General features: G+C 35.6%; 1 protein-coding gene across 1 annotated transcript in view; it reads left to right on the forward strand.

Annotated features, from left to right (window-relative positions):
- Positions 1-16,263, forward strand: part of BMPR2 (bone morphogenetic protein receptor type 2) — a 145,723-nt gene that overhangs the window by 100,029 nt on the left and 29,431 nt on the right. Inside the window, exons 4-5 of the mRNA XM_052661522.1 lie at positions 14,051-14,161; positions 15,242-15,333. Of these exons, the coding sequence (XP_052517482.1) occupies positions 14,051-14,161; positions 15,242-15,333 (203 nt within the window). The remainder of the gene's footprint in view (positions 1-14,050; positions 14,162-15,241; positions 15,334-16,263) is intronic.

Raw genomic sequence — 16,263 nt, forward strand, 5'->3', positions numbered from 1 at the left:
CTTTTTTTTTCTTTCAATTATTTACTAACTACTATAAAGGCTTAACTAATTTTTTTAAATTAAAATTTTTTTTCATATTCTTGCCAGTTACTTCAATTACCTTTTAATCCTAGGCTACATCCACAAGACCTCAGTCTTTTCCACTACATATCCCTATTTTTTTCTAGTTATCTTCTGTATTTCAAGATGTTCTGTAATTTGTTAAATTAATTAAAGATCAGTCGATAGAAAGACTGAAAAAGCTTGGTGAAAATGGCTTACCCAACAAGATCTATTGGTTTAAAGTTATGAGAAAACCATATTTAAATGGTTATATGTATCCTATTGACCCCAATTTTGAAGTGTTTTATGATGGAGAAAAGTGGCACTTTTTTTTTTTTTTAATTGAACTAATAGTTGATTTACAATTCTGTTCTGGTTTCAGGTACATACAAAGTGATTTGATTATATGTTTATATATAGACATATATTTATATTCTTTTTCAGATTCTTTTCCATTATAGTTTATTACAAGGTATTGAATATACTTCCCAATGCTATACAGTAAATCTTGGTCATTTATCTGTTTTATGTATAGTGGTGTGTATCTGTTAATCCCATACTCCTAATTTATCACCCCCTTTCCCCTTTGGTAACCATAAGTTTGTTTTCTATATCGGTGAGTCTGTTTCTATCTTGTAAATAAGTTCATTTGTATTATTTTTTAGATTCCACATATAAGTGATACAATATTTGTCTTTCTGACTTAATTTACTTAGTATGATCATCACTAACTCCTTCTGTGCTGCAAATGGCAATAAAAAAATGGCACTTTAATTTCAGTTTCTATTAATACTGGCACAGAGATTAAAAGCCTGATGTTCAATTCAAAATATAGGCTTTCTGTTTTAGATTTATGGAGGGTTTTTTCTGGATGTCTTTGTTTTTTTGTTATTGTTCTTTGTTTTTTGGTTTTTGTTGCTGTTGTTACCATGGAAAAGAATTTTGCCTGCTGATTTTTATGTGTGATTTTAAGAGAGATTTTTACGTATTTTTTTCCCAATAGAAATTTATACATATATTTAAAAGAATTGTTTACAATTATTTCACTATAAGGACTTCTCTTTTTCTATCTGTTCTGAGTTCTGCCATGCTAATTTGAGGACGATTTTGTCTGCCACAGTGCATTTTATTAAGTAGAGGATCACTTCTTTTCCTTTTTAAAAAAAATCAATCAGACATATCTTAGTGCCCTTCAGCCTAGCAAGTCACATGGTATTCCTAGCTGCCAGAACTGCTGACCAGAGGTCACTCACTGCTTAGAAGTGAAGGAAAAGGAAATTGAGCTTATTATTTCCTTTATCATAGACTAAAAATATACTGAAATAAATGTTAATAGTATCTGTAAAACATTTTTATAACTACTAGAAATTAAGTTACTGAGTTCTGGTCTTTATGCATATATCCTGGATATTTTAAAAATAAAAAGTTAACTTCGAAAAAGGGGAGAACTATCCTCGTAGAGTGGTTTTTTAAAATTGTGGTAACTTACACGTAACCTAAAATTGACCATCTTAACCATTCTTAAGTGTATAGTTCAGTTCAATATTGTTATTCAACCAGTCTCCAGTTCTCTTTTCATCTTGCAAATCTGAAGCTCACAAAAGTTAAATAAAATGTTGATCTTCGGGGAGTATTACATGTCTTACTCCACAAACAACCAAAGTGCTGTGTTTTTAAGTAAACAAATACCATTTGTTTTTCCAGTTTTAATAGTTCAGTCAGTAGTTAATAGCAGGGTTATAGGTATTTCTTATATAGCCTCTTTTGTTTGAATGTTAATATGTCTATAATTGTGAGAAAAACAGGTAAAAGTAGAAAAAAATTTTCTTCTAAACTATTCCTAAATGTCTAATTTTTAGAAAACCAAAAGTTGTGCATATTTGCACACGTTTGTTTAATATGTTACACTAGAAAGTATATTTATTTATTTGTCAACTCTTGACAATAAAACTTCTTCAGTAAGCCACCTCTGAGTTCACTGGCCTTAACAACAAGCATTTATTATGATCACCATTCTTGAAGATCTGCTGGATTTGTCTGATACAGACTGTACTCAGGTCCAGGCTGTAGGGTCAGTTCAGGCCTTTGCTGTCTGGGGCTCAGGATAAAGGGGCAGCATTCTACTCAGAGCTCAAATAGAATTGCCCTAGCATATTTTAGGTATCTGTTAGTTTTATATATTTGCCAGCCTTCGGTTGTTCACATAAGTCACATGGCCAAATTCAATATCAACAGGTAGGGAAGTACATTCTATCTACCATGAGACCATAGGAGAATGTGAATATATTTCTGTTACAGCAAAGAGAGACTTTTAAAAACCAAGAAGAGTTACTTTCTAAACTTAGAAGGAAGATTTCTTTAGCACCTGTATATTTAGTACCAGCTCTTTTTTTCCTAATCAATTCCTTACTTCTTTTAAAATAAAATCTGTTGCTTTTAAGAATGGACATCCAAAATATAACTGCAAGTGGTATAAATCAAAATTATTTTCACTCTGCTACCTTTTACTACAGATACTATAGTTAGGTGATTTTCTTCGTACTTTAAAAGAGCCTATTAGTTACTGTACAGATCAATACTTTTAAAAAATTAGGTTGGTATTTTTAATTGATGATTCTTGAAGTAGATCTGTCAAAGGATTCAGTCCAGTTCAGTTCAGTCGCTTAGTCGTGTCCGACTCTTTGCAACCCCATGAATCGCAGCATGCTAGGCCTTCCTGTCCATCACCATCTCCCGGACTTCACTCAGACTCATGTCTGTCGAGTCCGTGATGCCATCCAGCCATCTCATCCTCGGTCGTCCCCTTCTCCTCCTGCCCCCAAACCCTCCCAGCATCAGAGTCTTTTCCAATGAGTCAGCTCTTCACATGAGGTGGCCAAAGTACTGGAATTTCAGCTTTAGCATCATTCCTTCCAAAGAACACCCAGGACTGATCTCCTTTAGAATGGACTGGTTGGATTTTCTTGCAGTCCAAGGGACTCTCAGGATTAAGACCTATTAAACAAGTCACTCATTTAAAGAGTAGTATGTCTTGCTTTCCAATTTGATAAAATACTGAGATACTTATAAAAACATAAATTGTCTTTATCTCACAGAGATTATGTGATAAATATCTTTTGCTTTTGTTAGAAAACCTAGGTAGAGTTGGGCTGAAACTACAACTTCTTACATTGTCCAGCATTTCATTAGTGCTTCTCAGTGGGACAGTTCAGTTCAGTCGCTCAGTCGTGTCCTACTCTTTGTGACTCCATGGACTTTAGCACGCCAGGCTTCCCTGTCCATCACCAACTCCCAGAGCTTGCTCAGACTCATGTCCGTCGAGTCGTTGATGCCATTTAACCATCTCATGCTCTGTCGTCCCCTTCTCCTCCTGCCCTCAGTCTTTCCCAGCATCAAAGTCATCTTCAGTATCAGTCCTTCCATTGAATATTCAGGACTAATTTCCCTTAGGATGGACTGGTTTAATCTCCTTGTAGTTCAAGGGACTCTCAAGAGTCTTCTCCAGCACCACAGTTCAAAAGCATCAATTCTTCAGGGATCACCTATTTTTATAGTCCAAGCAGGACATGTCAGTGCCTTTAAGACAAGTTTGTAGACAAAAATATGTTCAGGGGAAAGAAAGGAACGTAAAAGAGAAGGAAAGATAAAAAGATGAATTGTAAAAAGGAAGAGTGGAGGACCTAAGAAAGAGAAGTGTCTGTGTTGGAGAATAGTACAGTACCAGCCACAGTTTTTCTAAACTCCACTTTGGCTTCATCACTGCCCTAGGTATTGTGTCACTTTACCATCCTTCTCTCACTGTCTGAGGAGTGCGGTTTGTAGGAACTGAGCAAATATCTATAAACAGTGCGAGTGGGAATAATCAATGATGGATGAGCTGATGATCTTTTCATGGAAGACCAGCTGTGCTGTTTCAAAGGTCCCCTTTAAAGAATTTTCAGATAACACGGTAGGTGCTTTGAGGGATGAGGAAATAGTTCGGAAACTATGAAATAGGCAAATTAAGGTTTTAGATATGTATTAAGGATGGTTTCATATAAACTGTCCAATAAGAACATATTTACCTCTGTTCTATCCCTGGTGGCTTAGAGGTTAAAGTGTCTGCCTGCAATGCAGGAGACCTGGGTTCTATCCCTGGGTTGGGAAGATCCCCTGGAGAAGGAAATGGAAACCCACTCCAGTACTGTTGCCTGGAAAATCCCATGGACGGAGGAGCCTCGTAGGCTACAGTCCATGGGGTCACAAAGAGTTGGACACAACTGAGCGATGACACGTTTATCTCAATCGCCAAGCTTTTGTTTCTTCTCTGTTCTGCCCCAGTTCATCTTTTATTAACTCTGGCCTTTTTGGTTGCTGCTACTACCTCTGCTTCCAAAACAGTAGAAACCATGAGTTTTTCATTTGTCTGCTTGGTTTAATATTCTCTTGTCAATAAAATTGGATAGTTTAAAAGTACTAAATATAAGTGAAAGATCAAATGTGTATGTCTGTGTAATGTTTCTATGATGCTTGATAGGGATTAGCTACAATGATCTTGTAATTATTATTGTCGTAACTCCTAGGCTCGTTGCAAGGAAAAATAACCTGTTATATAGAAGAGCAACCCTGAATGAATTTCATCTGCACATATAGCACAGTTAAATCTTGAAAACGTACTATTGAATAACAGATTCAAGGCTCAAAAATTTTATTTATATGGAATAGAGAAATGGTCAAAACTAAGCAGGTAAAATATATAATACTATTATGAAAGCAAGGAAATGATTACCACAAAAGTTAGGATAATGGCTTTTTCTGGGAAGAAGGGTCAGAGTAATGACCCAAGAGTAGGCAAGGGTTTGGGGGAACCTAGATGTTCTATTTCTTGGCCTAGGTGGTAACTATATGAGTATTTACTTCCTAATAGTTCACCAAACACTGCATTTGTATTATGAACAATTTTGTGTATGTGGATTATGTTTTGTAATAAAAATGGCTTTAAAAGAAGGAAGCCAATTATGGGAAAAACTAGGAAACAGAAATTTAATAGGAAAAACGATAGCTTTTCTTAATATGTCTTATTTTGCTTTCCTGGGCACAAGTTAAATGATCATAATGAAAAGAACATCAGTCAGTTTATGTTTTGTTGTCTGGTTGGCAAATGACTGGAAGATACAACTTCCACTTTTATAGTCAGGTTATTTCATGGTCATTTTCTGAAGGATCTTTAGTATGAATTTTGGATTTCGAAGTATCATTTATATGCCAGTTAGAAAAATTGACTAGTGATCTCTTGAGTGATTTGACATTTTGGTTTGATTCTGTATTGTGAGAATTTAAATTTGCTTTTGGTTTGTTTTACATAATAAATATTGGAATGATTAGATTTCTGTTTTAGGCTCAAATTATCTTTTCTAACTCAGTTAGGTTATTGATTTCTAAGAAATAGAAATAATTATTTTCAAAAGCTTTTGTGTGCAATAATGATACTTTTGTTTTGTCATATCTACATGTAAAGCTGAAAAATAAAATCTGAAAAAAATAGAGACAATTACATCCTGGTAGAATTATACCAAAAATATTTTGAGAACATGTCTAATGATGTTTCTTTATACTTTAATGAAATTTTTTTAAAGGTAGCATAGTCTACAGATTAATCTATATCTCCTGTTTAATTGTATTTACTGAGAATTTTAACCTGTTTATTTAAATGTTGATTTTAGACTTATTTAATGATTTTATTCCCGTGAAATATAATTAACTTTGTTCATTTTAATTTATTCCTTAATAAGAGATGCAAAATCCTACAATTCAGTCTTTTCAATCACAAAGAAACTATTTTAAAGATATTAAAATTATTATAAAGACTTACATACAAGTTAAGTTTGATAGATTTTGAATACCTTTCCTTTGTTTTCTTTTAAAAAGTTTTTGTAGGGAAGAGGGTTAATGCAGTTTGTTTCGCTTTCTGTCTTTAGTTTCCTGTTGTTCCTTTTATAATTTAGTCATAGAATGCCTAAACTTAACAGAATATGAAATGTTTTGTTTACTGTTGTGATTTGTTGTATTTGTTTCTTACAGGCTAGTTCTGTGTACAGTGATTAACAAGGCATATTAAATTTAAAATGATTTTAAATATTCAATATTAAATACCATCTTGGAAAAAATAAGAAATCTGCCTCCACTCAGTTTGTTTTTGGGACATTAAACATAAACATTAATCTGATTATGATTATGGTATAGTTTGCCATTCCAAACATAATAATTAAAACAAGTCAATATTGTTTATTCCTTGTAAAAATATTTGTTCAAAACACTGAGCTGCACGATATATCATCATTCCTGGAAGAGTATTTAGCAATCTGAATTATTTTGCTAAGGAATTCATTTAACTCTGATCACATTAATTGTTTTTATTTTAAATGTTTTTCTCTGCTTTTATGAGAAGCACATGTTTAAATTTTTTGTTAAACTTAAACCCTAATTTGCCTTTCCGCACTGAAGTTGTAAAAGATTAAGGAGCCAACATAACCAGTTTGTGTTATGTTTAAGATTTCCTTTGTTGCTTACTGCACATGCAACAATGTTGTTCTTTCTTTGACACAGACCCAGACAAAGGCTAAGTGTAGCAAGGAAGCAGACAGCACGCCTCCAGTAGTGGCCCCTGCCTGGCTCCAGGATTTGTAAACAGAAACATCCCAGGCTCCAATGAGGCAGACAGCAGTTCCCTGTCTGTTCTGCATTCAGGAAGCCCTTGCTTTTACAAGCCCAGACATTGCACCCAGGCATACATAGCTGTGTTTACATTTGGCTGAGTATTTTACTGCAAAAGCTAATAGGGAAAAAGAAGAGGGTGTATTAGAACTAGCGGGACACAATTATTTCAGGGATAGCTTATATATAGCATATATGTTTGTTTTAAATATATTTTATAAAAAGAAATAAAAGTTTGTAGTTTTTTGGGAAACACTTTTTTAAATTACACACATGTGTGAATACACATATTGAAATATTTTTCCTGGAAGTTTTTCAGGGATTTCATATTTTAGATCATGTGACATATCCTGAAAGGTTTTACTTGAAAATATTTAACCAGTAGCATGATTTTAATATGTTTAAAATCTATTTTAACACCCCTTTTCCTTACTATTGTGTGGACTAATCTCTATTTTAGAGTTTGCATTATTTTATGAAATGTTATCTTTAACTTGTGTAAATTTGTTGTGTTTAACTTGTGTGAATTTGAGAATAAAAGCAAAGAGAATGCTGAACCTTCAGAAAATAAAAACTAAAAGAAAAAACAGAATTTTGGCGTTAGAAGAACTTTGAAGTCACCAAGTATAAATACCTTTTAAAAATGGTTTTATTTTAATAGCAAATTATAGGAAGAGCACAGAAGACAGACAACATTAAAAATCTGTTATTGCATGTAGTACAGCTCTGAAAAGTATAGTAAATGGGTGGAATCTACTGTATGGTAAAAATGTTACAAACACCATTCAGTTGCTGTCAATAAAAAGTTTGCTTAGTTTTTAAAAAAAACATCAAAGTGGTGGCATTGTCCAGAAACATTTAACAGGTTTATTTATAACTTTTATGACATTGAACTGCTAAAAACTGAGACATTTTGACTTGCATTTGTGCTTCTGTGTGTCCACATTTATATTAAAAATTGACATACAAGTTTAAATGGAAAAACTGCCAATACCTGATCTGTCCTCTACTTTTCCACTAGGAATCCTATTTTTTGACTGCACAGGGGGAAATGTCTGATATTCAGAATTAATGAATAACAGGAAGGAGAGGGGGGGAAATTTTTTTTTTTTTTAATGAGAATGAAATGTTTTCCATCAGAGTGGGTTCTTAAGCTCATTTTTCACACATGTAGCATACTGGTTGAATGTCTTTTGGCATAATTTTATACATTTGGCATGGGTAACACACAGGTTTGTGTCTTCAGTAAAGGCCAAACACACAGGCTTCATTTGCTTCCTGCACTGTGAAAGTGCAGATTTGTTTTGACTTCCTGGGTAATTTCTCACACCAGATATTGAGAGGAAAATTTGGCAATCAAATTTCAGTGAACTCTTAATAATGTCTAATTTTATGGACTGCTGCAGTACCAAGTCTCTATCAATTAATTTTCTTTACTATTAGCAGCCAGAATAGATGCTACAAAATTTTTCTGTTAATTTTTTTCTGTTTTTAGAAAAGTCCCTTAGACTTTTTTAAAAGTGTGTTTTCTTAAAATTTATATTCATTTATAACAAATAAAGCTGTCTGTTCTTAAAACCTGAGTTCAGTTCAGTCGCTCAGTCATGTCTGACTCTTTGTAACCCCGTGAATCGCAGCATGCCAGGCCTCCCTGTCCATCACCATCTCCCGGAGTTCACTTAGACTCACGTCCATCGAGTCCGTGATGCCATCCAGCCATCTCATCCTTGGTCGTCCCCTTCTCCTCCTGCCCCCAATCCCTCCCAGCATCAGGGTCTTTTCCAGTGAGTCAACTCTTCACATGAGGTGGCCAAAGAACTGGAGTTTCAGCTTTAGCATCATTCCTTCCAAAGAAATCCCAGGGCTTATCTCCTTCAGAATGGACTGGTTGGATCTCCTTGCAGTCCAAGGGACTTTCAAGAGTCTTCTCCAACACCACAGTTCAAAAGCATCAATTCTTCGGTGCGCAGCCTTCTTCACAGTCCAACTCTCACATCCATACATGACCACAGGAAAAACCATAGCCTTGACTAGACGGACCTTAGTCAGCAAAGTAATGTCTCTGCTTTTGAATATACTATCTAGGTTGGTCATAACTTTTCTTCCAAGGAGTAAGCGTCTTTTAATTTCATGGCTGCAGTCACCATCTGCAGTGATTTTGGAGCCCAAAAAAATAAAGTCAGCCACTGTTTCCACTGTTTCCCCATCTATTTCCCATGAAGTGATGGGACCGGATGCCATGATCTTCGTTTTCTGAATGTTGAGCTTTAAGCCAACTTTTAGAGCTAGATTATAAAAACCTTAAGGCAAGTATATTGACAACATAAAGAAGAGATTGCAAAGGATGAGATGGAAAAATTGGAAATCAGATGCAGTAATCCAGGAAAACTCAAAGGTGTGAGAATCCTTAATAGTCCTTGAGAATATCACCATAGACTAGTTGACATACAAAATTATGGTCCAGTCATGTAGAAGTTTGCTCCAGTATGTTTAGTTTGAGAAGGCATAAAAAATACACACTTTTAAGAGCATTTTATACAAAATGGTTTAAGTTAAAAAAACATATTTAATTGTAGATACTATCTTTTTAAAAAATTGTATTTATTTTTAGTGGATTGCTGATTGCTTTACAGTATTCGTTTGTTTTCTGTCATACATCAACATGAATTAGCCGTATGTGTACATATTCCCCTCCCTCTTGAATTTCCCTCCCACGTTCCACGCTTTGTCACCCCTCTAGGTTATTTCAGCATTCCTTGAGTCATACAGCAAATTTCCATTGTCTGTCTGTTTTAGGTTAGTATATATGCTTCCATGCTACTCATTGTCTTTTACCAAGATTTTTTGCTCTTCTGTACTAATCGTTTTACTGTGGTGCTACTGGGCAAGGTAAATTGCCCCCCTCCCCTTTTGGAATCGGTAGAAATAAGGAGCTTAGTTTTGAATATGTTGTTTAGATAGCTCTAAAATATTCAATTGGGAATATAAAGTATATTTGTTAAAGGAATGGTATGTACATCAATTGATTGTTGTTGTTGTTTGGTCTCTAAGTCATGTCTGACTCTCTCAGACCCCATGGGCTGCAGCATGCCAGACTTCCCTGTCCTTCACTATCTCCCAGAATTTGCTGAAACTCATGTCCATTGAGTAAGAGATGCCATACAACCATCTCATCCTCTGTTGCTGCCTTCTCCTCCTGCCAACAGTCTTTCCCATCATGAAGGTCATTTCCAGTGAATCAGCTCTTCGCATCAGGTGGCTAAAGTATTGGAGCTTCAGCTTCAGCATCAGTCCGTCCAATGAATATTCAGGGTTGATTTCATTTAGGTTTGACTGGTGTGATCTTGCTGTCCGAATGGACCCTCAGGAGTCTTCTCCAACACCATAGTCCAAAAACATCAGTTCTTCGGCACTCAGACTTCCTTATGGTCCAACTCTCATATCGGTACATGACTACAAAGTAATGTCTCTGCATTTTAATACACTACCTGGGTTTGTTATAGCTTTTCTTTCAAGGAGCAAGCGTCTTTTAATTTCATGGCTACAGTCACCATCAGCAGTGATTTTGGAGCCCAACAAAATAAGTCTGTCACTGTTTTCCATTTTTACCCCTTCTATTTGCCTTGAAGAGGTAGGACCAGATGCCATGATCTTAGTTTTTTGAATGTTGAGATTTAAGCCAACTTTTTCATTCTCTTGTTTCACCTTCATCAAGAGGCTCTTTAGTTCCTCTTTGCTTTCTGCCATTAATTGTAGTCACTTAGTCATGTCTGACTCTTTGTGACCCCGTGGACTGTAGCCTACCACACTCCTCCGTCCATGGGATTTTCCAGCTAAGAATACTGGAGTGGGTTGCCGTTTCCTTCTCCAGGAGATCTTCCCAACCCAGGGATTGAATCCAGGTCTCCCACGTTGTAGGCAGACACTTTACCATCTGAGCCACCAGGGAAGTCCATTCTGCCATTAGGGTGGCATCATATACATATCTGAAGTTATTCATGTTTTTCCCGGTAATCTTGATTCCAGCTTGTGATTTATCTAGTTTATAGCATTTCACATGATGTACTCTGCATATAAGTTAAATAAGCAGGGTGGGTGGCAATATACAGCCTTGATGTACTCCGTTCCCAGTTTTCAACTAGTCTGTTGTTCCATGTCTAGTTCTAACTGGTTTTGTGTGTGTGTGTGTGCGTGTGTGTGTTTTAACCTGCATATAAGTTTCTCAGGAGGCAGGTTAGGTGGTCTGGTATTCCCATCTCTTTAAGAATTTTCCACAGTATGTTGTGATCCTCGTTAATTGTTTAAAAAGTGAAAGTCACTCAGATGTGTCCCAACTCTTTGTGACCCCATGGACTGTAGAGTCCATGGAATTCTCCAGGCCAGAATACTGCAGTGGGTAGGCTTTCTCTTTTCATGGAGATCTTCCCAACCAGGGATCAAACCCAGGTCTCTTGCATTGCAGGTAGATTCTTTACCAGCAGAGCCACAAGGGAAGCCCAAGAATACTGGAGTGGGTAGCCTATCCCTTCTCCAGCAGAATGCAGTTATTTAATCCATATATTCTAGAAATCAGCTGTTTATGTCTTAATCAAAGAGATTTTCAAGGTGCATTCACATAATTATTTGTGCACAGCTTAATAGTTGTGTCAGATAAAAGCTTGTGAGTTCTAGTTCCTCAACATTGGTTTAGAGAATCCAAATTTTGACTCTTCCTACAAGTTTCCTGTCTTCATTTAGGACAAATGTGAAACATAGTACCTCATATTTCCATCCCTGTGGGTTTTCAACATCTGGCCTGTTCAGAGGATATCACTTGCCTTTTATTACTTATAAATTCAGCAGTTATGTTCTTTCAAGCGTGTTTAAATCACACCCCTTTAAACGTCTGTCAGTGGCTCAACTGCCATTTTTAAGACTGGGTAGATAGCTCTTCTCAGTTATTTCAGGTTTTCTTTCCGTAGTAAAGAAACATATAATGACTATAAAATCTATTGAATTCCACTACAGAATAAGATGGATTTTTATTTAGGTTTCTGGCCCCTTTGTTTTTAAATCTTCTCCATTATTTAAAGATAATGCCATGTTTATTAATTTTGCTAAATAAAATGTGGATCGTTTGCAGAAGAAAACCTTACCTGATTATGGTTCTAATGGTAGCCATTGCTTTGTAATCTGAAAATGTCATTATCAAAACCATTTACATATAGATAATGCTGAACAGGCTGCTGTTTGAATAGATATACAACTTGAGAAACATTTTTTGACTTACGACTGCATTTGTTCCTTATAGAATCTGTTCTTTCTTTATTTCTGCAATATTCTTGTTGGCTTCATAAGCAATGCCAAGCTTCTCCTCATAAACACCATTCCAAAACTTCTGATTTCATATCAGTCTGATCTATCTAGCAATGATTTTTTAACAGCTTATAGCTATGCAGAACAGTTTAATTATATTCATACTTAGCATCTTTTAAATGGGTTTTTTCTCCCTCCCCTTCTATAGATCATTCTAAATAAATCATTTGACTATCCCATGTTGATGATTCTTCTAAGATGTAGATAGCCCGGTTTATTTGATTTATTATGTGCCTGTTTTAGTAATCTTACAGTATTTTTATAATCTTATAATGTCTTGTAGTGTTTTTAAGACATCATTAACTCATGTATGTGTTTGATTTACACAAAAAAATAAATACCCATTTAAATAATTAGCCTTTCTCATTTGGAAATAGGAAACCTGTGTTTCATATTAGATTTGTGAATTTTATTAATCCAGTTAGAGAACAGCTTCATTCTATCAAAAATAAATTTTGTCTGTCACGTTTGCTACTGATAATTTGTCTCTGTACATCCACACTGAATTGAATCTCGGAGACAGAGTTTGTGTGAAATGGAAGAGAATAACTTTATTTCTCTGCCAGGCAAAGGGGGCAATAGCCAGCTGATGCCCTCAAAACTGTGTCTTAACCTGGGAGAGATGGTTTGTGAGGAGTCTCACAGTCAAGGAGTGGGGTTGCCTATAAGGACCTGAGTTCCTGCAAGGCCTGCATTCTTTCAGTTTAGGGTTCATCTGGTGGTCTCCTGATGGGATTCTGGGATTCTGTGGTAACTGTGACCTTCTCTCTGGAATGAAGAATGCTTCATCAACTAGTTAACATGTTCCATTTGGTGGAGGTTTTAGTACTGTAGAAGAACTCAAGGATGTTGATATGTATATTCCTTGAGGAGGAACCAGGACCCTGCTCCAAAACTGCACTATTGTTTCTTGACTGCTCCTCCATTTCTCTGCAGCCTCTCATTTTATTGATTAGCAACTGTTTGAATCTATCCTTTGAAACTCAAGGGAATTCTTAAAGGCTGAATGAAACCTATTTCCTTCAAACAAGAAACAGGGGACATAGGGTTTTGTGCCCAGAAACCCCACAAGGTCCTTCTTGGTTTTACATTGGTGCTAAAATTCCAGGCAGGTACTTCTTTTTAAATGTTAGATGAAATTGGATTTAATTTCGTATGTCCTTTTATTATTTCATTATAAACTGTAGTTATTTCCTAAGTTTTACCTTGGGAAGCTATAAGTAGAGGAGCAAATTAAATCCAAAGTAAGCGAAGAAAAAGAGTAAAAGTTAGATGAGGGATCAGTTGAGTTGAAAACAGGAAATTAATAGAGAAAAAGCAACAAAACCAAAAGCTGTTTCTTTAAAAAGATCAATAAAGTTGATAAACTTCTAGCAATGCTTCCAAGATAAAATTAAAAAAATAAATATCTAATAATCAGAAATGAAAGAAATGTCATACCTACAGATCCCATGGATAGTAAAGGAAAATTATGAACAACTTTTTGTTAACAAATTCAATAGCTTCAATGTACTGGACCAATTCCTTGAAAGGTACAATCTACCACAATTCACATGGGGAGAAATATATAATCTGAATAGGTATTTATCTATTAAAGAAATTCGATAAATAATTAATACCTCCTTAAACCAAAAGTACCAAGCTGAGATGGTTTCACGGTTGAATTCTAGCAACTGTTTAAAGAAGAAATGATGCCAGTTATCTACAACTTCTCCTAGAAAATAGAAGCACAACTACCAGGCATTTAAGTGTTCTGGGTCTGTATATATAAAATAATTTGTATGATTAAATCTATGTGCAATTTTCAATTATTAGAAATTTGTTATTAATTTTTGTTTCTTTTCCATTGATGCAAAAACATTGCTGATTTGACTATATATTGATATAGCCTGTCTGTAAGTAGTTAACAAAATACTGGAAAGAAAGGATGACTGTATTTAAAAATTTTACTTTCTTTTAGGTCCACCTCATTCTTTTAACCGAGATGAGACAATAATCATTGCATTGGCATCAGTCTCTGTATTAGCTGTTTTGATAGTTGCCTTATGCTTTGGATATAGGATGCTGACAGGTAAAAATGCAGGTTTTTGTTCTGTTTATTATTTATTTTGTAATGTTTATTAAACATTGTGTTTAATCAGAATTGATTTTCTTTAAAAAACAATTTTTCATTGTAAAAAGCATCTGTTTGCTGCAGTAGTCCTGGAGCCATCCTTCTGTCTTAAGCTTTTTCCCCTAGTCTTTGTGAAAGTTTTCAAACGTATACAGAATACTCATCACCCAGCTTCAATGATTGTCACATCTGTATATCATCTATAGGCCCACTCACCCTACCCTTCCATGCTGTTGGATTAGTTTGAAATAAATTGAAAGTATCCCTTAATGTATAAATGTTTTAGTATTATGTCTGGAGTATAAAGACTTAAAATATATATAACCACAATACCATTTTGACATCTAAAAATAACAATAATTAAAAATAAATCCTAATCATTAGCTGTCTGCTACTGCTGCTGCTGCTAAGTCACTTCAGTTGTGTCCAACTCGCTGCATCCCCATAGACGGCAGCCCACCAGGCCCCTCCATCCCTGGATTCTCCAGGCAAGAACACTGGAGTGGGTTGCCATTTCCTTCTCCAGTGCATGAAAGTGAAAAGTGAAAGTGAAGTCACACAGTCGAGTCCGACTCTTAGCTATCCCTTGGACTGCAGCCTACCAGGTTCCTCCGTCTATGGGAGTTTCCAGGCAAGAGTACTGGAGTGGGTCGCCAGTGCCTTCTTGCGTCAGCTGTCTAGTTGGTTCTAATAAACATTTGATTTGATAAGCTTTTTAGGAAATGAGCACCCATTCATTGATTTGAATAATTTTAATAAAACCTTCCTTGATATTTCTGTCCATTTCTTAGGGTTTTATACTGGGTGTACTGGAACCATCTCCCAGAGTTTAGCTTTCATGTTATTCATTATTTATCTTCATTTATAGATGATTCTTAGTTTAGTAGATAGTTTTAGTCCCATTGATATTAGGTATAAGTTATGCTGTCTGTCCTTCTGCAGATCTTCTATTTAACTGTAATATATAAAAATGTATAATAAATATTTTCACTTTTAAGAGAACCACTAATTAGCAAGCTGTTTTTCTGATTTCTGTAGGAGACCGCAAACAAGGTCTTCACAGTATGAATATGATGGAGGCAGCAGCGTCAGAGCCCTCTCTTGACCTAGATAATCTGAAACTGCTGGAGGTAAGATTGCTTTCAGATTATAGACTTTTTTTTCTTTCTGTCCACATAGTACATCTGAGATAGTGATTAATTCATTTATTCAATGACCATTTATTATAAATTTTGTATCAAGACCTCTTCAAGGCACTGAGAATGTTGGTGACCAATACAGATACATGGGCTTATATTCTAGTGAGAAGTGGTCTACAAGAGGGTAAATAAATGAAGATATAGTTGACCCTTGAACAACATGAGTGTGAACTGTATGGGTCCATGTGTACACAGATATTTTTCAATAGTAGATATTATTCCACCATCCATATTTGATTAAATCTGTGGCTGTAGAACCATGGATCAGAAGAAACATGTTTGTATGAAGGGTCACCTATAAGCTTTATGTGGATTTTTGGACTATGGGGAAATTAGGTGTCCCTAACCCCACATTGTGGAAAGGTCACTATATATTTCAAGTAGTAGTAAGTACTGTGGAGAAAAAAAAAAGGGGTTAGTAAGGAAAGTATATTAAGAAAGGAGATAATCTTTGAGTAGAGATTTGAACAGAGAATGGGAATAAAGACATACAAATTCTCAGAGAAAATGTACAGGCAAGGAATCCATGCTGCTGCTACTGCTACCAAGTTGCTTCAGTCGTGTTCGACTCTGTGCGACCCCATAGACGGCAGCCCACCAGGCTCCCCTGTCCCTGGGATTCTCTAGGCAAGAATACTGGAGTGGGTTGACATTTCCTTCTCCAGTTCATGAAAGTGAAAAGTGAAAGTGAAGTCACTCAGTTGTGTCCAACTCTTAGCAACCGTATGGACTGCAGCCCACCAGGCTCCTCCGTCCATGGGATTTTCCAGGCAAGAGTACTGGAGTGGGGTGCCATTGCCTTCTCTGAGGAAATCCATAGTAGATGCCAAATAAATATTACTTGTTTGTATATGTATTATG

The sequence above is a fragment of the Budorcas taxicolor genome, chromosome 2 (genome assembly GCF_023091745.1).
Source record: "Budorcas taxicolor isolate Tak-1 chromosome 2, Takin1.1, whole genome shotgun sequence".
NCBI classification, from domain to species: Eukaryota; Metazoa; Chordata; class Mammalia; order Artiodactyla; family Bovidae; genus Budorcas; species Budorcas taxicolor.